Below are 26,091 nucleotides of genomic sequence, written 5' to 3'. Positions count from 1 at the left end.
CTGCGCAGCCCGTTCTGGGGATTTACTCCAAGTATTATCACAACCTGAATATGTCCAGCAATAGAGGATGGTACAGGGAGCGTGAGGTGATGGTTTTGCCGATGCAGACTGTCATATCTCTGCTGACGTCTTTATGGCAACCAGCTGCTTCTGCTTTGCAGAAACCCTGTGTCTCTCCAAACTCTCTCTTTCTTGCTATTTTCCTTTTAATGCAATACTCGTGGATATTTTGGTGTGCAGTAGGCATATTTAGATGCCATTAACTCTTCATAAGCATAAAGAATCCAGCCATTGGCAGTGATGGGTCTGAATCAGCCAGTTATTGTGCTCAGAATGGAAATTGTTTGCAATTTCTTTTCCACCTGTGCATAAATTTGTAGCTCCAGGCATTTCAGTCCTTCTTGGAAGATGAAATAGCTTGAGAGATTCTTTATCTCTGTATTCGTCTCTTCTCTGAAAATGACTTTCAGAAGTGGCAGATAAAACACCTGCACAGCCCTAAAAGTGTCATTTTTAGGGGTTGAAATCGGTACATAAGGAAGCCTAGAGACATCAAGACGCAACATTCTTAATAACCAGAGATGTCTCCTGGACCGTTTACCTGCAGCAGCCTCCGACTGCTCTGCCATGTGGCAATTCATTAGGATGTCAGCATTGTGATTTGTTTTACCTATGTCTGTGTTTGCAGGGACTACTACATAACCATGGTGAAATGGGCAACCAGCACCAAGGTGGCAGTAAACTGGCTGAACAGGGCCCAGAACGTGTCTATCCTGACACTGTGCGATGCCACCACGGGAGTCTGCACAAAGGTAGGGGAGATGAGCCAAATGGTCGTTTGCCATCGGTTTTCATAATCCACACAAGGAGGAAGTATTTCAGTTATCTCACCTGGCAACAAATCAGCTGGCACACATTTATTTAGGCACACACAGAATATAAACAATGTTTGTAATATTTCCTTTTTTTCGTGTGTGAGAGACTGATTTCTTGTCTTGAAATAACTGTAGACATGCACGAGCACACACACGTTGAAAGGGTTGTCAAGTGTTGGAACAGGCTGCCCAGGGGAGTGGTTTATTCGCCGTCCCTGGAGGTATTTAAAAGACATGTAGATGTGGTACTTAGGGACATGATTTAGTGGTGGACTTGGCAGCGTTAGGTTTACAGTTGGACCCAATGATCTTAAAAGTCTTTTCCAACCTTAATGATTGTATGATTCTACATATTTAATGCCATTAAAAATGGCTTGTGCTTATGTACCCACATTTGAATTGTAGCTAATCATGTAGACACACTAATGTAAATGGCATATTGACATAACCTGTGTAAGTAATAGCAAATGCCATCTTTTAAGCTGGAATAGGTGTTTCCACAGCAGAAAAGCGTTCTGATATATCTATTCCTTGAAAAAAATGATGCAATACTGTGCATAGGGCACAGTGCAGTGTCTTTTCTTAACAACTTTCATTTCAACCTTTCTTTATTTCTTAACAAGCTTTATTTCTTTGGAGAATAATATGTCTTGTGGATTTATGTGTTTTGTCTGTACGAGTAAAATGTTTTCTTGAATGAGTGCATGCTTATTCATCAGAGAGGAAAGACAAGGAAAGCAGTCATTGGATTATACTCCTGAAGCACAATTTAAATGTTTCTTTGTGTTTCTGCGCTTTTCAGATTCAATCCAACTGCTTCCTGCACTGATAAGTAAGATGTAATACATGCAAAGTATGGTATTTAATGATCTTGTTTTGTTTTAGAAACATGAAGATGAAAGTGAAGGCTGGCTGCACAGACAGGTAATAGTGATCTTCTCTTTGCAGTCAAGTTTTTGGTAGGGTTTTTGTTTCACTGTTTTTCCCCCAGAGTGAAAAACTGATTTCCAGACCTGCCACCTGCCTTGGAAGATGGCATGATTTGTATTATAGAAAAGAGTTTCTCAGTGATAAACAAGTTCTTATTGAAGATGCCGTCTCCTCTGGTAGGTCCCATAGTTCTTACCCTGCAATTTACTTGGATTTAAAAGAGATGAAGAGCTGATGCTAGTGGAAATTCACCCACTGACTTGTCAGCCTCAGAGGTAGTCCTTCGTACCCTGCTTGGAGACTGATGATGATTTTAAACAGTGCAGTGGTTGCTTTCTTATCCTCTAGACAGGAAAGAAGTCCACTGTCAAAAACAGAAGATCAAAGGTAATTTCATTAAAAGTGCCAATGTCCACTTAGAGACAAACTCATGCAAATAGGACTTTTAAGTCATTTAAGCTAAATTTCACAAACTTATCTGTTACTCTGCAGCTATTTGCACATGTAAGAAAGGTGAAAAATAAAATCAAATTGTCAATGGGGTAATTAAAACAATGAGAGCTTACATGGAGCACAGAATGGGGAGAAACTACCTGATGCAGTTTTATGTCTTGTTTTGCCATCTGTGTCATGTAATTCTTCTGACACTCTAACTTGTGCAGAACCCAATTACTTTGTATGGCTATGTGCTCCCATCCCCCAAATGAAATAAAGATGAAAATAAACCCTGAAAAAAAGATAGAGGTAGAAATTTTAAACCCCCAAGAAGTTTTGGTTTATGGGACTTTTTCTTTTTTGTGGGTTTTTTTTTTTTTCAGAAAAGGGTTTGGTTTTTTTCAACATATGTCTATATAAAACCTCTATATTTCCAGCATATAAATCTCTTGAAGATCATTTATAACACTTCCCCAGCAGTCAGGTTGTGATGTGACCTCAGATTTGATTAAACTGTTCTTTAGAGAGCAGCTGCTGATACCAATTCAGCCACAATAGTGAGCTGTTTTTCATGCGATATATAAGTGCCAGACAGGGAGTAGCAGATAAAGATCTTGTACTATATTTTTCCAAGTCCAGATTTAAAGCATTTCGCATTTTTGTCACAGCTTGTTCAGAGGATCCAAGAGCCTGTAGAAACTGCAGTACACAAGTTCACAGCAAACGCAACGATGTCCTCTGTTCCAGTGGCTGTCCTACAGCAACGGGCTATGTCTGATCCAGACAAATATTGATTTTACAGGGGAAATAGATTTTGTGCTCCAAACATTTCAAATTATCTTTGCTGGTATACTCAGGTACAGAGTAAAAATGCTGCTGAAGTATTATTTACATTCATAAAGGAAGTGTTGGCTTGAGTAGAAAACAAAAGCTTCAAAGACAAGCCAAGTCAAGAGAAAATGAAATTGCTTATATTTTGTATCTTTAAAATTAAAAAAAAAAAAAAAGTACTTCACAGGATTTGTTTATTTTATAATTCCAAGGACAGTTTTAATCCTTTCATTGCTATTTAGTGGGACTTCCATTAGTGCAGTGCAGTAGAACTTGTGTTTTTACACTGCAGTGCTTTTTTAGCCATTTCCCTACTACATGGACAAACATTAAAAGATGGTGCTTTGATAACTGAATAACTGTAGTAAATGATCTGTCAGGCTGTAACAGGCGTGCTCCAAGGAAATCTAGTTTGTTTTACTGCACCTCCAAACATGACATACTTACTTTGAGGTTAGAGAAGTGTCTTGATTACAGCCAAATGAGTCAGACATCTCAGTACTAAACTAAGATAACATTTGCTATGGACTTTGGAGACATTTGATAGTACTCTTCAACAGCTTTTGTAAGAGTCTGGAGAATTATAGAGCTCTTTTGCCTGTATTTCTGACAACAAAATTACTTAAAATTCTAGTTTGACTGAATATGTGATTACTAGGATAATTGTATTTTCTATATTGACCTTTTTCTCTATGACACATTCATCTAAATAACTGGAAAGTTATTTTCATGGCATGTGTGTCTGACTATGAGAATGATATGAAAATGTTAAATGCTAGTGCAAATCCTCTAACATAACCTCTTTAGGGAGGAGATAAATTCCACATTAGGCAGCTACTGAAGGAGCTCAGGAGTGTGACTCAGCTCAAGATGAAGACTCCTTGGTTGAGACATTTTAATAGAGGAGTACACTTATGAGCTAAGTGCCCAATTCCCATCTGTAGACAGCCAGTATGGTGAGCAGTGTGGTGACACAGTTAATGGACCCTGAGCATGAGAATCAACTTCTCCACCCTGGAGAAGACACCCACTGACTGGTTGGCCAACTTGTTCTGTATGCTCCATTGACCAGACACCAATTTTAAATCAATAGGACCAAGGAATCTAGCTGCTTGCCTCATTCTTTAAAATACTCCTTCATTGTACTCCATACACCTGATTTGGAAACTGTGAAGAGCTTTACCTTTCTCTTGGGAGTTTAAGTACATCTGATCTTCCTGGAATAGGGGCCAACTTCACAGTAGGCTGGGAGCAGGAGTCGAGGAGAGAAAAACATCTGTGTCGGAAGATACTGACCAGGGACATGAGGGAGTCTCCAAGGATGACAGGGTTGACTTTTTTCAGCTGCCTGAAATACTGGGAGTTCTGAGATAGGGCATACGACCCATGAATTTGAATTTTGTTGTTATAGTAGCATCTCAGTGAGATTTAATAGTCTGTGTATGGAAGGTCATAGTAAATGATCTTGTGTTCACTTCTGGGCTTGTGAATTAATTTTATTCAAGTTCAAAAACTTTGGAGAGCTTCTCTCCAACACAGGCAAAGACAAATACCAAAGTCACCATCTACGTAGCTGAAAAATAGGATAAATTATTCAAAGTATGTTGAGAAATATACAGTATTTATGCAGGTTTTGCTACAAAGTGTCTGTTACTCCTTGTCAGATGGGATGACCAGAATTTTCAAACCTTTTGCACAGATTTGAACAGCTGCGTGTTCACTGAAGCTGCCTAGGGATTTTGAAAGTTTTTACTACTTTCATTTATAAATTTGCTTTTGCACTTCTGAGCATAAAAGCCAGATTAAACTTTACTCATGCTTTTGCTTAAATATACAAATCCTTTGCAACAGTAATTATAGCTATAAACAATTTTGTTTCAATCTTTGTGAAGAAGCCATTTCCCGATAGTCCCAATGATGGTCATATACAGACAATGAGTCAGCAAGGGAGAATTAAGACAATTTCTGAGCACCTGCTGAAGATAAACTTTACTGGCATTTTAATTGGCTTATTTATTTAATTGTTAATGTGCCCTGAACAAATTTAATTATAAACCAGGGTGCAATTCCAACTCCATCAGAGGCTATGGGCTTTGACATTGACGTTGACAGGACTAGGAGATTACCGCAGAATTCTTTAGAGACATATAACCTCCAAAACTGCCTGCATGGCTGGCTTCCCCTGATAACAGTTCCTTTGAGCTGAGCTTTTCTTTCCAGTCCTTCTATTTCCCTAGTGTTTCAGATCACCTAAGTCTGAAAATAAAGACATTTGCTCTGTCAAAAGGTTGAAGTGTTGAAAACCTCACACCATTTTTCCTTTACAACTCCCTTGTCTTCAAACTGGCAGCATGATAACCCAGTAATGATTCTCTCACAGGTGGTTAATAGTCAGTATGAAATGAGATTATTTTAAATAAAAACAGAGGTCAGAGGACCTTACAAACAGAACTGTTTCACCCTGTAAAGACTTTCTGTCATGTAACAACCACACAACTGACTTGAAATTACCCTAAAGACAAAGGATGAAGCAGAAATAGGACCCAAAACCCCATAATTCAAACACCCAAATTCATCTGCCAGAGCTAACAAAGCAGCTTGTAGTTACAGCATCTTTGGCGCTTAAATGAAGGGTCCTGATTTCATTCAGTGGAGGCGGATCGATATCTGGAGGAATGGGCTCCTCTCCAGTTGATGACCCTATATTTTGATGGCAGGTGTCCTGGCTTCAGAGATGGCCATTGGTGTGGTGCGCCCAACCACAGATGAGCATGGGGACAGGGATGGAGGATGAAGCTTAGAATTGACACAGGGGCTGAGTGTGGCAGGGAATGGAAAGAGATCTTTCCCCTGCACCCAGAGGAGGAGGTGACTTCATTGTCACAGTAATGCCGACACGTATTTATAATACTTCATTGGATTTCAATGAACTGTTTACCAAAATACAAACAGTTAAAAGTATTTATGTCACACCTATCTGTTTATCAGAGTTATTGTCCTGTGACACTTAAAATATTGGGACATTTCCCTGAAAGAATAAATACCGACAGAACAAAGTCATTAATTCTGGGATCTGGACAAAGGTGGATCAGAGAGACTGGCTGCAGATCCAGTGATGCTCAGTGATCCCTCTCCAATACTTCTATAATATACTCTATCTTTTTTTTATTATTATTATTGTTATTCCTTGTTCCAGGACTTTATGTCCTTCTCTAAGACCTACAGAAGCTCAGACTACCCTTAGCATTGTCCCCTCACTCCTGATTCTGCCAAACTTGGGATAAGCCTCTGAGGCACTCCTTGGTTTGATCCCTCCAGGAGTCAGGGTGCTCTCCAGCAGCCGCCCGTCTCCTTATCTCCGTCACAAAAGCTGAAACCTTTTGTGACATCATTTTGTTACACAGCAATAAACGAGTTGCTGGAAATGGAGTTGCTGCTGCTTTCTTTTACTGACAGTGATGCAGGTTGATTAGTCCCACCAATTCCTTCTCCAGCCAGAGTCATCCTTTGTTTAGTGATTATTCCTTCAAGTCTGTGGATGACTGGATAGTCCACAGCTCCAGCCACACTTTTCCTTCCTCCTCCACCCTGGAGACAGTCGCCCATCAGGTGAGCAGCTCTGGGTAGGTCTGCTTTCTGAACCCCGCCACTGTCTGTTCACACGGGTCCCAGAAAGGCAAATGGGATCAGGGACCCACACTTACTGAGTCAGAGTTAAGCTTCAATTTAAGCTGCTGTGGAATCATACAAAAGTTACCTTAACTTTTTTTTCCCCTTATACCTGAGTCTTGAGAGCACTGAGTTATTGCGACGTGTAGCTGACGTGAGGACAGCTTTGTCCTTCATCTGCACAAAGCAGAGGATTTCTGGAAATCAGCCTTGGCTGTTTGGGTAGAATTCATTGGTCTAAGTACAGAGATCTAGCCGAGCAAAGAAGACAAGAAGAGTTATAAGAACTTAAGAAGTGCCCTACTGAGCCTCATTGCTGCTTCCTCTGCTCCTTCATTCTGTCTTTAGCAGCCACGGCAGCTGATGGTATTTAAGGACCATGTTTGAGCTGACTGCTTTCTGCAGTCCAGTCCTCTCATATTTCACCACCATCTACAATAAAAAGATTAAAGACATTTGATACTACATCCATGTCTATTCCCTTTAGTACCTGTTAATGAATCATAAATTTGTTAATCCCTTTTCACACCACCTGATACCAACTGCTTCCATAAGCCTCCGGGGGCAAAAACTTCCAGAAATTCCCTACCTGCTGCATGAGAAAAGTACTTTCTTTTACCGGCATTAAACTGATCTCCTGTTATTTTCAAGGAGTGCTCTTCCAATTTAGTGTTTGGGGTATTCAGTGAATAATAGCCAAATGCTCGAACTTTTTTTATCACATGCAGAATGTTTTAATTACATACCCAGTGTAGCTCCCAACAGTATAAAATCCTGTTCCAAAAGCCTCTCAGCCTGATGTCCCCCCTCATTTACCATCCGGGATCAGTCACATCTCTGTCAAGATCTTAAAGTTCTGGTTCTATTAACGTGTTATCTTTCCGGCAACAGGAACATGCAAACAGGCTGTCTCATAACATCAGCCGAGCGCTAAAGCCTCGCATCTGTCATCCGTGCCGTGTACCTCCTTCCCTGGTAACTGAATGAACCTCAAACTAATCTGCACAACGCCTGCTCTCCCTGGCAGAGACATATTGCTGGAATATATAATGCAGTAGGCACAGATATAGAAATGTAGGGTGAACTCATTGCTGTTTGCCTCAGTAAAGGAAAGCCTGTCGAGCAGAAGGTTTGCCCAAGTTATCACAGCTGTTTTTCAATGAGGTTTATCCTGTCAAGAAAGACATTTGGAAATAATACAGTTTCACATTTCAAGTTCCAGAAAAATGTCAGAAACAAAAGAAACCATTATTTCATAGAACCGCAACAGACTGTAAATGGGCTTATTTTAAAATATATTGAAAACCTAAGCAGGGGAAAATAAAAGGAATAGCAAACAGTTTGAACACCTAATATGGTGTTGATAAATCTGATAAATAGTGGAAAATAATTAATCAGTAAAGAACTGGGAGCAGAGGAACATACAGTAAGAATAATGTGTTAGCTCATGAGAAACAAAATTGTTTATTTCTTTGCTGTAGGTGTTTGCATTAGCCACGAGTCTCCCTGTACAATCAAGTTCTGGCTGGTCCAGTGTGGTATCTTGACACGTGCCAAGCAGAAAGCCGGGGTGTTTCATAAACACTTAACCAAAGAGTGACCCAGAAGAGGCTGAGCAACAATTTCCCTGTTGACGGTTCTTGAAGAAGAAGGAGCCACGAAGCTCCATGCAGCCAGGGGCCAGGGCAGGCAGGGCTCAGCCACCACCTAGAACAGCCTGATATCAGAGGAAGGGTTCAGCAGAGGGCTCTTGTTTTAGTCCCAACGGTTCAAGATGCAGAGTAGAGGAGCTTCAGCTAGCAGTTCCCTTGGTACAGTGCTTCTGTGTCACACCATATGGACCATCCTTCTGCTTTCCCTTGTAATCTGCCGTTCAACCATCTCCTGCAGTGGAGACTTTCCATGTGCCTCGGGGTTCCTGTACAAAAAGAAAACAAATACCCTTCCAGGAAATGCTTGCTTGCCACATGTGATGTTTGATTTCCTTCTGCTGAGTCTCTTCTGCCTCTGATTGAAAGTTCTAGTCACTCAATAAAAGTCAATCATCACGTTCACCTGGGAGCTCTGTGTCAAAGACAGTTTTGCAAGATTTCCTACTCTCTTGCAAATGTTTATTTCACTGAAATATTTACGAAGGGAAGGATAAGACAGCAGTTAGTTGTGTTTCCTCGAGGACAGGAATAGATCAGTTTCTCCAGCAGAATAAACAGGGTTTGTCATACTTGTGCCAGCAAGATTCAAACCATTTCTAAAGGCTTCATTCCAACTGCCCCGAGCAGCCAGCTGTATATGTGCACTTTTTGCTTTGCAAAAGGGAATTTGCTTTATAGCCAAGGGACTCTCCTTACTGCCTGTCTCCCTGTCTGCTTTCCCAAGAGCACAGAAGCAATAGTTTTCAAAACTTTCTCCAGTTTTCAGCGGATTTTTTTGTTTACCACAGGTTGCTGTTAAAGAGCACTCTCTATTTCCATGTGAATTAATTTCACAGAGTTTTGCAGTGCTGAGCAATTTTAAATACAATAAATTAACAGTAATACAACCCTTAAATCTGCCCTTAAATTGCAGAATGAAGAGCCAATTTTTTCCAAGGACGGTCGGAAGTTTTTCTTTGTGCGAGCCATTCCCCAGGGAGGACGTGGGAAGTTCTACCACATCGCCATGTCATCATCACAGGTGACTCACTCGCTGATGCTCGTTTGGATCTAGCCTGAAGTAGAAAGCAATAAAAAGTAGTACCTGCACTCATAGGGGCCTTACAGGAAGGTACAAATGTAAAATGTGAGTCTTGTGCATAAAACAAAACCTTCAATCATAGTTTATTGGGCATAAGATAACATAAATTTCCAAATGAGATACTTAAAATAAAAAGGTCAACCAACTGTCTCTTTCCAAAAAATATCATTGCTTTGTTTTGTTTTTTTAATGTCTTCTTAGTTGTACATAAATAAGTAAATCCCTGAACTGCCATAAAGGATTAATCAGAAGCTCATGGGCACACTGGATTAAAGGAAGGGGTTTGAAGCTGTTCTGTGCTGAATTCATCCCATTATCTTCTGTGGAGCTATGGTTAAGATGATTCTGACTCTCTGCTTTTTCTATGCCTTCAGATTCACAGAAATAGCAGGGGGAGGGTTGGAAATTACACATGCATGGTTTATTTTTAATAGGTAATGAAGTCAAAAGAGCTCCTTTCAGCAGAGAAGCTTTGCTCAGATATCTTCATTTAAGAATAAAGAAATATAATTCTGTTTTCTTTCTGGTAGCCCAATACTAGCAGCGATAACTTACAGTCTATTACATCTGGTGATTGGGATGTGACAAAGATATTGGCATACGATGAAAAGAGGCATAAAATGTAAGTAAACTTTGGTCTAACAAATCAATCTTCCCGTATTTAGCCCTGCACTGTAGTGACAATGGTGTTGTGTATGCATCTGAAATGTATGACCACAAGGAGATGGGGATAATGCAGCAAGAGAAGCTGTCTGCGTTTTGGCTTAACCTCTCACACCATTCCATATATCTTGTCTTATTTAGGTTTTCTCTGTAGAGTTCAAACCTTTCTTTCTCTGACTATTAAATACATTTGTGTAGAGGAGTGACTTCTCCTGCTGCAACTTCTGATATTAACCTCTGAAGTCTATTTTCATTGACCACCTAGATAGCCAGTTTTTGAAAGAACCCTTTATTGACCGGCATATTTTATCAGTGCAACAAAAAAATTGTTAGAATACCAAAAAAACCCCACCCTTCTTCACACTTGCCTTTTATGCTTGTAAAATCACTTCTGTAAATGTTTACTTTTTAAAATACATTTCAAGAAATTATGTAATAAAATGTTTGGAAGGTTTTCTGGAATCCTTTCCTGGCAAAGTTTCAGCTGGATACAAGGCTCTCACCTCTCATTTTCTAAAGATCACTGAACAGCTGAGTAAAAAGTCTCTGGAATATGATAAACTTGAATGATCATGAAGAGCACAATGCTCCTTCAAGGTTTTGAATATCCTCAATTGCCAATAACTTCAATATCATATAAGGGTCTTAACCACTTGGCAGAGCTAAGCAGAAAAGTCTTATTTGCATTTTAACTGTCCAGTCAAGCAGAAAATTCCAGGTACAATTTGTGCAATCAAACTGTACATCTAGGCACATGCAGCTCATTGGAAGCAGACCATCCAGGCTGAGTATCCTGCCTGATGTGTTGTTCACCCCATGGACGCTACATATGCTCCTGTAGTCTGTCATTATTCACATGAAATGCTTCTCGGGGATTGATCTGGCCCCTGTACGTTGGACTGAGGTTGGCCACCTCCAGCAGCACCTCTCTTAACTTCAGAAGCTCTCACTGCACAACAAGGCTTTCGCTGTTTAGCCAGAAAAGGAGTTCACCACAGTCTCAGCACAAAACAAGGGCAATGAAGTGTTCTTCAACGTCATACTGTTCCCTGAAAATCCAACACCCTTTTTCAAAGAGGACATTTCAGTGGTTTCACATCAGACCCCGGTTACCTATCTGTCTGGGCGAAGAGTAAAAAGTGATCAGAGAAGTGAAAACTGGTTCTAGAAAAAAAAAAAAAAAAAAAAAAAGATGTTTAACAGTAATTCTGCAGCATAAAGCTTGAGGTGAAGATGTGAAGGTCTTTCACTTAATCACTTGATCCTTTTTGATCCACTGACATGACCAGTCTAGGACCCCCAAACATTTCCATGCTTGTTTTAACTGCAGTGCAGCCTACAATATACCTGCTTGAACCTCTGCAGTGATGTGCCCCTCTGTATGTTCTTATAATTCGGTTTAAACTTTTCTTGCCTTTACAAGATCAGGAAAAAGGCTATGTGAATAAAGATGGTTTTTGTATGAGATACTAGTAAACACGCTTCTAATGATAAACCTGTCTTTTTAATTTTTTTCCTCCAGTTATTTCCACAGCACAGAAGATTTGCCAAGAAGGCGACATTTATACAGGTATGTGCTTTACGAGCTACACATACAGAATTTCCCATTTTTTCAACCTTACACAAATCATTACATAGAGATTGCAATAGAAACAATTTCTTATGTGTTTATCTTTAATGGCATTGCAAGATCTTGCAGTGTGTCACTGGGATAGACAGAGCAGCACAAGAGTAATGAACAAAATATTTGTCATTTGGAAATGTTTTACATTTAGCAATTTTCTCATTTTGTTGCAAATTTTAAATTGGTCTCAACTGTTGCAAAACTTTCAAAACAGAACGGCTTAACACTTGAAAGAATTCAGAATTACATAAACTAATGGTATAAACTGGTTTTATACTTCTAGGCAACATTTTCATGGAAATTTGATAGCACCTTACCTCTTGACAACACTGAAAAGAAATAATATGTTATGTTTGCAAATGTTTTTCTGCAATTCCAGATGACTTTATTATCCTCTGTAATGGCATGATGAGTAAAAGGCTGGTTTTTAGTAAGCTATTGGTAGTGTAGCTGTTGTGAAGTATTGTGGGAGCAGATTACAGAGGGGAGGACACCCAAACTTTTAAATGATCATTTTGGAATCGTTATTCCGTTTATCTTGATTTTCTTCTCAAGCCCCCTGCTGTCCTCTCAGCATCTGCAATGAAGGGCAGGAGCTGGTGATAGTATCAGTTGAATATGGGACATCAGTATATTTTCCTTCTCTAACATGATGTCATACCTTTTTTTTCCTCAGTGGGAAGGAAACTAGAGGAAAATAAATTACCTGTAATTGAATCATTTTTTGCTTTCGAGACCTCTATGCCTGTTCACTGCACTCCACAGTTCATTGAGAGTAGCTCAGCTCAGTGCTTTTTTTTTACTGAAGAAAAAAAATTTATATTGACCATTCATTTCTATTGAAATCTCATTTTAAATGCTGAGTCCAGGTGCAGCTGCTCAAGAGCTGCTGGCATAAGTCAATGAGCTTCCCACCCCTCGTCAGCTTGGCACGCAGCTCACTCTGGTGCCTCAGGAACCTCAGCTCCCCACGTAGGCAACAGGGAAAGGGATGCCCAAAATGTCAATGTCCTTGACCTTGTTTTGATTACACAGTGATTTTGACCTCACTTCAGGTATTTGATTTCCTGCACTGGGTGGTTTGACTTTGTCTTGTCCCAGCCCAAGGGTGTCAGCTCAGAAGTATCCTTGGCATGTGTTCATTGATAGAGCTCCACTGGAGTTCTGACAGCTTATATCAGACAAAGAACTGTGTTTTGGGGTTGGTTTTCTTTTTTCCTTTTTTTGTCTGATTTAGTAGCTTGTAAACAGGATTTAAGGCAGAGATGTGACCTGAGGCTAAACAAGAACCGAAGGGCTACTCAGTTCAGTCTCTATGGCTCTAAACAGGTTGCTTAGCCTCATCTCTTTCTACATTGAAATAGCAGCAAAAACACTCATCCGCTTTACAGTAATACTGGAAAGTTCTATTAATTAATATTCTAGAAGTATTTTGAAGTTTCAAAATGCTATAGCATTGCAAAATTTTATTTATTAGTATTTGTTAATAATCCATAATTCATTCTTCAACCTTCAGTAGACTCTTATAAAACACTTCTGAGCATGTGGACAGACCACATTACCTTCTTCAAAAAACAGACCCCTAAATCAAATCTTTCCTTTCTACTTGGATGTTATAAGAGCAACTATTTAAATGCCCAAAAAGGGCTTTGGCCTCTGAGGCAGCTGCTGGCAAATCAGACCAGTGAGGCAACCAGTAAGAAACTTAAATAAAGCAATTCCAGCTCTTTATTGTCTGTTGTAATATAAGTAGGTGTAGAAATACTGCTCCATTGTTTCATGCCTTCATTCACCGAACTATGACTTCCTCTTGTGGAATTGCAACCATCATTTTCTTTTAAAAACTATACCTTCCTTTATAGCTACCTGACCTTGCAAAAAAGACATCAGTATCCTTTTATGTATTCTCCATTCAGGCAAAAAAAGCCATTACTGCTATTTAAACTCAACCAAATGGAAATGCTTTGTCTCTTACTAACGTTGGACACATTATATTTATGTTCTTGTTCTACAGTACAGTAAGGTTCAAGTAATGTTGCTTCCAGATAACATTTGCTCACTGACCTTCATGGACTTGTATTAACTTTTTCAGCGCAAGCACAAATGGGAACTTCAACAGGAGGTGTCTGTCATGTGATCTGATTGAAAACTGCACTTATTTCAGTGCATCCTTCAGTCTCAACCTGGAATACTTCCTACTGACATGTGAAGGTATGTTGGGTTTTGTTATTGCAGTTGTTGTGCCTAAGGATAGGATTTAGAGCCGTCCCTGATATCTTTATAGATATCCTGTATACCTGTGGGCGGCTTTGAAAGACTGGCCATAAATATCTGTGTTACTTTGCTTTTAAAGCTTTACTCTTTACTTTTTTTTTCTTTTGTGTATTTTTATTTTTAACTAAAAGCAGATATGTGAAACCTTTTTCTGTGCATTTTTACTATTGAAGATAGAGGTACATTCCTTTAGCCACTCCAAGCATCCTTAAGTTAAAGTAACAGCAAAACCTAGAGGAGATAAAAGGTCAGAAAGTTTGTGAGAGATAAACCAATGAGGTGGGATTAGCTGTGAGGGACTGGGACTGAGTTCCAAACGCATCAACTCATACCAGTACTATGAGCAGGGGGATTCAAAGATACTTACAATGAAGGACAGTTTGGCAAGAAAAGGCAGTTTGCATAAAGCTGCCTAATGGACAACATGAGTACAGAATATCTAGTGCTTCACTGCTTGTTCTTCATAAATTACCCTTAGCTTGGAGCAATCTATAGGTCTGACCCAGATTTCTAATGTTGAAAATGCCTTACACTGTCCAAAGGGTTAAGGATAGAGAGCATTTCAGGAGAAGAGTTGTAAAAGTCAGCTTTCTCCAGCTCTGTTAAGAACAAATGTAAAACTCCATAGCATTTAATCCTATGTAATTTAATTCTGCTTAATTATCCTAAATTGCACATACAGTGCACGCACCCAGAACTGAATTTCAGCCCACCCCAGTAAGCGTTATTCTTACTGGTCATCCGTTGCTATGATTGAAGCTGCTCAAATGGCTGCACACCCTCTAAAACAGCTATTGCGAAGCAGCAAGCTGACAAGAAATGCCTTATTTTCAACAGCTCAGGGACAAACAAACAGGTGTGTAACAAAAAAAAAAAAAAAAAGTAGCTGTTGTGTATACTGTTCTAGAGCAGCTCAAAGTACTGTCTCTGCTGAACGTCAGCAGTCTGTTTGGTGATGCATGGACTGCCCCTTCTCTGACTGGCAAGTATCCATTGGTAACAGTAACTGTTTGTGGTGAACACCAAGGTTAAAGAAGTATTTGATATGGCAAAATGGGAAATAACCAGGATAATCAAGATAAAGAGGAGAAGTGGAATGATTAACATGATACCGAGCAAAAAGTCTGGACGTGGACATCTGTAAAAACATGTTCTTCCCCAAGGAATAAAGATAGACTGTATTTTAGGGTCATTTATAGGTATTCTAAAAAAATAGCTTGCAATACGGTACAGTGAAATAGCACGGACAGTACAATGGACTAATTAACGGACTACATGTAAATCTCTGAATCTGTAATTATGGCAGACATATGCAGGGAGGTGTCATCTCCCACTAAACATTCAGTTCTGCAGTAAATGTTATTAAGTTTATCACGTTTGTTTCTTTACAAGAAAAGCCCTGCATATTTTTCTTCTTGTTTTCATTTCAAGAAAAGCTGTCAATAACTATTAGAGACAGTGTCCTTTTCCTTTGCGCCAAGATAATTACTTTACCGTAGTTAGAAGCATTTGTGAATAACAAGATTAAGGTTTCTAAAGGGTGTTATCAACAGTTATGAATTATATGTTTCTATTACATTATCTCATTCACAAAAAACCTACAGTGATACCTGAAGAGATTAATGAGTTTTATTAGTGTGTACATTAATCCAAGTACACAAGACAATGATTTTGCATAACAAACGGTGAGCCAGATTCTCAGCTGCAGTAAACAATACCTCCATTATAAAGTCATTAGAGCTAGATCTGTTTACATCTGCTGAATATATCTTTGTCTGAATTTTCATTATACAGGACTAAATTCTCAAACTGTAATCTCAGTGTAGCACAAATACAGCACAGCTTGAGCTATGGAGCTAACATCAATGTCTCCATTTAGATACCTTTGCAAAATACGTATACATGAGAAAATACAGAGAGCTTAGTAGGATTTACATTTCCAATGATTTAATAAAAATATCAGTCTATTACACTTGATGGAGTTATTCTTTATGTAACTAAAAGTAAGAGTTCTTTCATGTTCTTTGCTTTCAAGCAGTTTACAGGAGCAACATTTCTTTTTAGCACTTTTCGTGTAGGATCCATTTAACTTCAGATATTTGCTATGGGTACATTTACAGCAGAGACAACTCCCTCTGGTTCCTCTTACAGCTGATGTGGGTCTGGTCAGTGGAAATATCTGTTCTGGCTGAAATGCAGACTTCTGGATAAAAGTAATTATCCTGCCAGACTTTGGTCATACAACTAGGGTAGAGCTGTTGTGGTTTGATGGAGAATCACTTGGATCCACTAGCAGGAGACTTCCTTTTCCACAGCTCTTCAGGCTGCTTAGCTAGAGCTTGGCCTTGCCTCACTTTCTGAGGGTTTTGTTTTATTGCTCATAAGCAGCCATACTCTAGTATCTTTTTGATTAGTAGGAAATCCTATTTATTCATATACAGATATAACACACAGAGGAAAAAAAGTTAGTTGAATGAGGATCTATCGAGGAGCCCTCCTTACCCAGTGGGTGGCCAAGCAGGTAGAGCAGCAGCAGCCCCCCAGAGAGGACAAGTGTTTGTCTTACGTCTGCTGCCCAGGGGCTTCTGCCAGGAGTTCCCACTTCTGCTTCCCCAAAAAAATCACCTTTGGAGTTGGTGTTAATGACCAGACAGTGGCAGACAGTACCTATTGCTGTTTGGTGCTTTCTTCTCCATCTACATTGTATATAAGCACCCAGAGCTCAGGTCTTGCTGTATACTCTGTGACTGTCTACAAAAGTGTGTTTGTAGCAGTAACTGGTGTATGACTTTATGTCAGACCCATATGTATCTTCAAAGGTAGTTAAACATAAATGATTTTACTCTGATCAAGCCTGTAATAATTTTAAAAGATTGTATTTTCTCAGCTGTGCACGGGACAAATGCATGGGCAAATATTTACGGCTTGAAAACAATTTATGTACTGACACTTAGAGACTAACCTCCACTGTATCTCAGTTTCACTGTATCCCTTTTATTAACTCGCTTTGTGATCTTTAATTGCAAAATTTGCTGAGCTTAGAGTCACAGACGTGATTGTGGTCAGATTAACTTCTCTAAAATGGATATTAAGCAACCGATGCTTATAAAGTACTCTGTGATATTTATGTGACAAGCAATGGAAAGGAAAAACACATATCTTTTTTAAAACAAAAAGCAAGAAAGGTCTGGCATTGCTCACTTGATCCCACAGGTCAGGAGTTGGAAGTTTTCTACGCACTGCGTTGGAACCTTAGAGGCAGCATATAATTGTCTCAAAGGATTTTTTTGCTGTCCTGCAGATGATGTTTAACAGCAGTGCTACCTGTCACAGACTGAAAGGAGAGAAGAATAATAAAAGGTAGCCTCTCTTTCAAGAGGACAATGTAATGCTTACTGTCAGGAGGCAACATTTATTGCAATCACTCAGTCCCAGAAGGCTAGTTACCTTATTTTCCATCTAATTTTATATGCTCATGATTGAATTACTGTAGCAGGATCTAAGGAAACATGATGCCTTGCAGACTGCTGTTAGATTATCTCCTCTAGACACTGTCGAAAAAGCAATATGTGCTGGAGCAAGGTCACTCCTACTGTCATTTTCATCATAAAATATGGGTTTACACTTCTGTCTTCTCTCATAAACCAGCACAGGCACTGTCTCTGATTCTCTCTAAGATAAACAGAAAGAATATCTGGATGGAAGGGTTTTGCTACTTTATACATAAATTTAATTGAGGATGGGGTTTTCTCATCTGTAATGGGATGGAAAATTCAATTGCATAGATAAAAGGGTAAGAAATTACAGGTTTTGGCTGTGGAAAACAATTTATCCCTGTTTCTTTAGTGGGGCTTGGATGTGTATGGTGCAAAGCTGAATGACATGGAGCCAGTAAAGCACTAAAGCCCATTTTTAGGTGACAGCTCCTTCTCTAGGGGATGAAGCCTTATCAATGACCACCACTGTAGTCAGCTGTGTAGTATTTTAGTATTTCTATTTTAAATAAGTGCACCTTTTCTTCAGTGACTCCTTCCCTTGCTCCCCAGAGTAACCTGCCAGCCCTATTTAAACCTGAGTCCTAATGAGGTTGTTCATGAGGGAAGAAAGGACGTGCAGCCTATTCTGTTGCAGGATAACGTACTCTGACACTTTGTGTAGCAGAGTCACAGTGTCTTCACTCTCATGTAAAATCTGTGAAGTCACTGAGACTTTTGCTTGAACACACAGAAGTGGCAAAGATTTTCCGGCGTTCAAGTCCCTGCTCTTGCAGACAGCGGCATCGTAGCAGCATTTACATTAGTTGATCAGTCTCCAACAACTGATCTCAGCCATAAGCTCAATGTACCTGGAGAGGTGTGAGGCTCTCCACAAAGGGTTAATGCCTTCTAGCTCTGAGACAAGAGGAAGAGTGAGGAAGACCTCTGGCACATGCATACATTATTGCAATTAATGCCATTTAATACACGATGAAAATGATAGGGTGAGGGTGTGTGTTGTTCATGGAATGCCTACCAGCCTGCTAATTAAAGTTCTCCATAATCATGCATTATCAGGAAGGGACTAACCATTTTTAGGGATGACACAAAGAAAATTGGTAGTTACACGGACGGGAGAGGACTGCAATGAGCGCTAAGAGAAATCTGTTGCCTCGTGCTTGGCATGGTTGCTGGTGATAGAGAAGCGCCTTTGCCCCTGTACTGTGTGTTATCTTTTCATTCACTGACCGCTATGGGAAAATCAGCTTTCACTTTGAGAACAGACAACAGTGTAACAGAAGAGGGAACGCTGTCTTCTTCTGTAGGTCTCAGGTCCTTCCTCCTTTTCCAGAAACAGTAAGATTGTTTTGATTCAAAAGACCATAAAACCGCTGTAGTTTATCCTGGCTTTTTGAAGGTTATCTCTGCTGGAACCTGTGTTTGTAGCTGACTGGTAATCTTTACTGTCAGTATTGTGCAGGTGAAGTGACTTTAAAGCTTTCTCTCTCTCTTTGGAGAAAGAAAAATAGACTCTTCTAACAAAAAATGTTAAAGTATTATCACCTGATTTGGATGTTCTCTCTAGCACTGTGGTTATCAGTAGCTTAGCATAGATGCTGTAGATCGGTAATCACAGGTAACAGGAATGAAGTCATTTCTGCCTTTCCTAGCAGGCAATTTTGTAGCTGTAGAGCAAAATGATATGTTGTAACTGAGCTGTGCTTGATAAAATACCTAAAGAACCAGGGAAAGGGATTTATCTGGGTATACATCTACTTTTCCCCAGGTATGTCCTCTGAGTCAGCAGCCACGTTGACCACAGCCCTGTAACTACACTCCTGGCCCTACAGTGCTGCAGGATGCCTATAGTACTGGGAAATCATTAAAAACAGGATTTATAGCTCTTAGGTCCTGCCAGATAAAATCCTGGTTCAGTCCCATAAACAGAGAACAAGTGGTGCAAAAGCACAGGTTAGGAAAACGTTGCAATTTAAGGATTTTCTTTGAGGGTGATTGATACTAACGAAGAGGCAATGCAAACAAATTAATAATAATATGAGTCAAGTTCCTCATACCATTGTACATGTAATTCTTTCTGTCTGTGTATTTATGAGTTTTAAAGACAAGTGCCGTAAGCTTATTCTTTGTAGAGGCAACATGTAGGCATAAATTTCTTAGCTCCCTAAACTGTTTCTTGAGAATTTAATTATCTTCTTTCCTCCCTCTTGGTGGAATATGGAAACACCATCTGGACATGGGAACATTTAGGAGTATTACTTGCTGCTTCCACTTACTAGGTTTATTCTAAACATTTAAAATGTCCTGTTATTATCCTACATTCTACATTTCTTTTATTTTCAAGATTTTTGTTGGAGTCAGCAAAAACTTTCACTACCAAATTACATCAAATCATCTGGCTCTTCTTTGTGGCACGCCGCCCTGACCTCACTTTTAATCACATTTTAACACCACAGGGTCCAGAGCATGATTTAGCAAGGTTCAGCCTTCCAGAACAGAGAAGTCTAAAACCACTTTTTGTAATAATTATTTCAAATCTAGGTTTTTCTGCCCTCTGATGTGGTCACAGCAGCAGCTCCTGCCCACACAGATGGTGCAAGTCTGAAATGTATGGTTACACTTTTGGAGGATACCGTATACACAGAAATTTTAGTAGTAGTAGGCGATAAGTGAAATCATTAATTTATAATGAGGGCTGCTTTAGGAGGATGCATCAGCTCAGCATTTATGGTTATTGGGATCAGGATTCAAAACAGGACTCATGTCCTTGATCAGTGCAGTCTTTCTAAACCCAGTTAGTGATTGCTAACTAGCACCTCTCCTGCTTTCTTTTAATAATGCGGCAAGGGTCATTTACTAAAACCCTCTAGCCAGCACTCCTGTGCAAAATAACTTTTAAAGGAGGCTGGAGGTGGTCAGAAAAGTGGGAAAACTGGGCGGTTAATGCTGCCTCGTGTGCTGCGTAGCCCAGTGCTGTGCAGCGTTGAGATAAGCTCAGCCAACAGCCGGGTGGGTGGGAACATCCTCTGAAATTCCAGCGTCCAGCACTGTTACCATCGGCATAGTTCTGCTCAAGCATTTAAAACACATTATTTTTTTTTTAATGTGTGTAAATACAAAATTCTAGGCATTGTTTTTAGTGTTGTGGCTATACTTAGATGTCATTACTGCATAAAGACTTTGTCTTTTTTGAGGATATGTGTTTTGGAAAATCTCCTAGTATTTCATTCTCTTATGAGATTACCAGCTGATTCAGCCAGGCTTGAATGCATCTCAAAGAAAAGCTAAATTAAAATCAATACAGTGTTGGATTTGTTGATGAATTTCACCATAACAAAGTAACATTTTATTTTGCCTATCTTCTTATGGATTCAGTCACTTTCATCTGCACTTTATATAATACTGATTTGGGGGAATTTTTTTCCCAGAAAATTCCATAAAATCCTAGAGGTATGAGTTTTAATTAACAAAGATCTTCACAAAAATGTACTAATTTTAGCGTATCATTCATGAGAAATTTTTGCCTGTAATATTAATCACAAAAAAACCCAGGGGTTTCTACTGCTAGGGATTTACTTTCTGAATAAAAGTGTCTGAATCCCTTCTGCCTCAGTAAAGAAGATCATGACATTTTTCCTTCACCATGAGTTAATCAAATCACATTTTTCTTCTGTTTCTCTATTAATATGAGGGGGCCATGGGATCATCACAGAGACATTGTTGGCAGTAGTTTGCACATCTGCGTCACTTTGACCGGAAGAGCTTAATGTTATTTAGTATCTCAGGATAATTCTATATTGAGATTTATCAGGATACAGGGAAGAGGAAATACCAGTTTTATGGCTGGTAAAAAAAAATACTGCACTAAGCGTTTAATTCAAGTTATGGAAAGATATGCAAAGCCCTTTGCAACCTTTCCTCAGATGATCATTTTCATGCTTTTACCAAGTGGAGAGCAGAGGTACAGTGAGAATTAGTGGTTTGCCTATGGCCATGTCTTGAGTCAAGTGTCATGACCCCCATTTCCTTCCTCATATTGCAAGGCAGCACTCCAAGGAAAAGCACCACTGGCTACTGGCACAGACCAGAGCTGTGTCTAGCGCTGTAGCCTGCCTCCATCAGTGGATGGTGCATAATTACCCTCTTCAGGATTTTTGCAATAATGTACCCATGTCTGCCCAGCTCCTGCAATTAGAGGTTGGTTCATGCCTTCAGGCAGGAGAATAATGAACCTCTTTCTACATCTTTCTCAGTTCCTTCATTTAATCAGACCTTTTAACCTGTGCCATTTGGGCCAGACCTACCATCTCTGGAAAGCCATGGAAAATCTGAAGACAAGGATTTTTGAAACTAACTATGGACAAGCAGATGCCAGGAGCTGAAAATTGGTGTAAAATGTCTGCCATTCATAAAGCACAAGTTCATAAAGCAATGTTTTGTCCACAAAACCTAACTACATTGCTCATGTATTGCTTTACCTAGCACTTGCTAGGAAACCTTGCATATCACAGTCTCATAAACAACATTCCTGGAACTAGATCGTTCCTGGTAGTGGTTATGCTTGGGTAAACATCAGTGCAAGCAATAATGAAAGTATACAGCTTAGCTCTTCCCTGAATATATTTTGCTATTTATGGACTATAAAATGATTCAATATTTAGGCAAATATATCTGCAAAAAGTGGGTAGATTGATTTCTTTGTTCCGTTTCTATAAGAAAATAATCATGTTGTTTGTATAGTACTGTTGGATTCTCTAAATCCTGAGTTGAATGTGGACACCTATGATACATTTACTTACAAACAGGTGGTTTTTTATAATAGTTGTTTTAATTGGTTGGCTCATATCTAGACATGGAGAGTTCAAAGACACATTTCATAGCAGTGGTCCAAGAAGTCTTAACTAGCTACAAAATTCAAGTTAGGACACGTGGGTTTGATTTTTTTTCTTTGTGAAAAGCTCCTTTAGGGAACTCAAGCAAGTCTTGTAATTCCGGTTTCCTAGAGGTGTTGTGAAAATAAAATCCATTACTGACTGCAATGCTCAAGATGTGCAGTGACAATAAGGGGCATAGAGGCTCCTAGATGGATAAATTACCAGACTAGTTTTGAAAGATTCAATGAATCTTCAATCTCTTCGCTGCAGAGAAACCTCCCTAGCAGAAACCCAGCTATTAGTATGCAGGAGAGCACTCCAGTAACAAAACCAGCATGTAAAATGGTTAAATCATACTGGAGTGAAGAGTTAACAAGGCATGGCTGCACACGTTTGCTGTTAGCGCATGGCACCGCACAATGTTTCTGTTTCTTCTCAATAGCAATTCGATAAATAGTCTGTAATTACATCCCAGGCCTCAATAAGTGCGGAGCCAGTCCTCCCAGGTGCTGAATGCTCCTGACTCCCACCGGCGGTGGTGGGAGCTGGAGGTACCCAGAGCAGCAGAGGAGCCCCTCGGCACATCATGAGATGGGACTCCAGGAAGACCATCTTCCCGTGCCACCCTAGCATCGCTCAGTGCCTTTAGAGATAGGAAACGATCATCTTGAATGAGGGATTGAATTTTGAGTTATAGCAGCAGTAAAGCAATTATGAAAAATATAATAACCCTTTTTGGCTTAAAGCACATAATTATGTATTATATGTTTTTATAGCACCGTGAGGTTGCTATAAAAGAGACCCGGCGCAGCTGCGAGGGGGAATATCATCCTGTGGCTTTTTCAGTTTGGAGGGTCCTTCAACGTGTGTGTGTGTGTGCAATTTGCTCCTTGTGGGTGACATGGAAGTATTGATCTTCTAATATGGATTTGAACAGGGAAAAAAGCACTTGCTTGTCAAATGCTACAGGGAGAGTGTTTTATTAGGAGTGTTTTCTGTTGATGACACCCAGGTTAAAATGGTAGAAACTCTTTTTCTTACTTTTGAGAGACGAAGAAGCTGAAACTTCTATTTAACATCTCCAGGTAACCACTTCATGTGGCTTTTGACATCTCTGGCAGATGGCTGGGGAAAGCTTGCTGCTGTGGGTATAACTACCTCACTCCAGGGCCTGAAACAAACATTAAATGCACAGAGGGGAAATACCTACTTTTAATCCCTACTTAAACTTAGTTACGTAGAAAGCCTGCTGCCTGGCAATATTTCTGAAGCATGTGGGTTTAGTGTCAACTAATAATATCATAAAACTGCCCATAATGGTAATGGCAAAGCATCTTAGAGAGTCTCCGAAGCATTTCTTGCTGAAAATCAAGTAAATGCTTTCTAAGTGCAGCTTGTCCTGCTAAGAGGGCCAGAGCTTGGTGACCTTTGGTGAGGGTCATAATAAATGATGTCATTGAGGTAATCTAAAGAGACTTAATTAGATGCTGAAATAACTACTAGAGCTGGAATGGAGTTTTATTGACCCAGTCGAGAGCCTATGGATAGAGAAACGCAATAGGTGCACCCTGGTTTAAACAAATGTGAAAGGCTGCTTCCCGGATTTTACTAATGGGGTATGCACCAGCTGCCACCACGCCTCAGTGAAGCCATAGCAGTAGCTCTGAAGACCCCAGCCAAGGCTGAGAGCCAACTTTAAATACTTTCCTTACTGCAAATACCATAAGCAATAGCTCGCCAGTGGTGACCAGAAGGAGACAGCTCAGGGGAAGGTGGTTTCTACCTGTTGTCCTGACTGATTGTATCTCTCTCTTCCCTACCTTGCCTTGCTGTGAAATGCAGTAACCTCCTATAAAGCACCTTATCCTATTTGTCATCAGTACATCTTGGAGGACCACAGCTTTGTATGTCCACAAGGGCTGGAAGACAAAGTCAGTGCTGCCACTGAAAGAGGCAGCTCCATCCTCTGTCCACCTTGGGGGCTTTTTGACCAGTCTGCTGCCTGTGCCACAAATAGGCTCACTCTGAGCTGGGTCCAGGAACTGAAGTGAATCAAAATTAAATATAATATTATTTTTCTGCTAGGACCGGCTTTAGAAGTTGTTCTGCTGTTTTGCTAAATGGTTGTATAAACATTTCTGATCGCGCAAGGGAGTGGAAAATGCTGGGGTGGGACCAAGTCACAGAGGTGGGGTGGGAGGTGGACAACACTAGCCTAAATTTTTTAGGGAACCACAGAGCGAGGATTTGGGAGTATTTTATGGGCCATCTGATGACTGCAGCTTATTACTGCTGCACCCCAGAGTAGAGTGGTGTCTATATTCTCTGTTATTCAAAAATAAATTACGGTTTTCATCTGCTGGCCCAGAGTTACATTATTTTCCATTACAGCCAGTGTTATATATTCTTCAACAGAAAGGTTTGCTGCTTACTGCCTTATGTGCAGCTCATGGGGGTTCAGATTTTCTGAACCATCTAAGCTGTCTTTGGCCTGGATCTGGGGCCCAAAACAAGGGGTAGAAAACCAGTGTTTGACACTCTGTGCTATGGAGGTCTGAACATGAGTAGACAACCCATGTTGTCTTTCTGGGTAGAGCAGGACAGGCAATCCCCAAGAGCATGCTACCCTTGTGCTGCTGCACAAACCAGGCATCCTAGCCAAGATATCTGGCTGACAAAATCCGAGATGCACGAGAAACACGGAGGTAATGCTGAAGTGCAGCTAAATGCCCTGCAATGTGATAATGGCCTTCACGAACCAAGAGTGTGGGTGCAGGTTCCCAGCCCAGCCGAATGCTAAATGAGCACAGCAGCCGTGCTGGTGCCTGGAAGGCAATCCCGGTGGTTGCTCACATATTAGGTCACTGGGTGACTGTTATCTGTTGTGACCAGAATGGTTTCCTATACAAGGATGATTACGAAAACGCTTGGGTTTTTGTATACCCAGTAGCGGGAGGCTGTAATTAGTGCTTCCAGGCAAACTGTGACCTTTTGGAACTTTTCCTGAGGCTTATGAAGCTTAAATTAGTTTCTGCTGTTTGAAAGCATGCACAGACTTAATCTCTGGGTCCTATTTATATTATAATTACTATATAATTCACGTTTGCATTCACTTGACTCCCTTTCTTACTTAACAGCCGAGGTTGGCTCTTGTGTCTCAACTCCTTTGTGCGCAGTTCATGGGTCAGAAATCCCGTGGGTAACGGCAGGATGGGGGGTGCTCGTCCTCACTCCCTCACATGCTGGTATCACTTCAAAATAGCAGGCTGGTAAGAAAATCCCTTGTGCACAAACAGAAGGTACCACAAGAGCTTTTTCTCTGGGAAAAAAGAGGATGCTGTTAGTGGTTTGGAATTTGAAAGACAACTTCTTTCTACTGGCTGTTAACAACGTAGTTATTAAAGTAGTCTGACACTAATTAAAACGGTGGCTTTTGTGGATGTTCCAGTCACATTTTGTCTTCCTTTAACTAGACCATTCATTTATGTTATAAAATATTTCACTGTATTGTTATGTATTTTTAATGCAGTATAAAGTACCCATAAATACTCAGTGACAGAATAAGTGAAAAAAAATAATATGCATGAATATCTAATAATAAGATGAATAGAAAACACCTGTAATTTCCAGTGCATGAAAAAAGAAGATTGTAGAATGAAAGTGAAAGTCCTATCCCCTTTAAAATTACC

General features: G+C 40.0%; 1 protein-coding gene across 1 annotated transcript in view; it reads left to right on the top strand.

The window, feature by feature from the left end:
* The window catches only part of DPP6 (dipeptidyl peptidase like 6), a 410,215-nt gene that overhangs the window by 359,737 nt on the left and 24,387 nt on the right, over positions 1 to 26,091 (top strand). Inside the window, exons 11-16 of the mRNA XM_074157769.1 lie at positions 689 to 812; positions 1,761 to 1,799; positions 9,306 to 9,413; positions 10,004 to 10,095; positions 11,659 to 11,706; positions 13,853 to 13,971. Coding sequence (XP_074013870.1) covers positions 689 to 812; positions 1,761 to 1,799; positions 9,306 to 9,413; positions 10,004 to 10,095; positions 11,659 to 11,706; positions 13,853 to 13,971 — 530 coding nt within the window. The remainder of the gene's footprint in view (positions 1 to 688; positions 813 to 1,760; positions 1,800 to 9,305; positions 9,414 to 10,003; positions 10,096 to 11,658; positions 11,707 to 13,852; positions 13,972 to 26,091) is intronic.

Source organism: Numenius arquata, chromosome 12 (assembly GCF_964106895.1).
Source record: "Numenius arquata chromosome 12, bNumArq3.hap1.1, whole genome shotgun sequence".
Classification (NCBI taxonomy): Eukaryota; Metazoa; Chordata; class Aves; order Charadriiformes; family Scolopacidae; genus Numenius; species Numenius arquata.
This window is presented reverse-complemented; position numbering and strand designations above follow the sequence as displayed.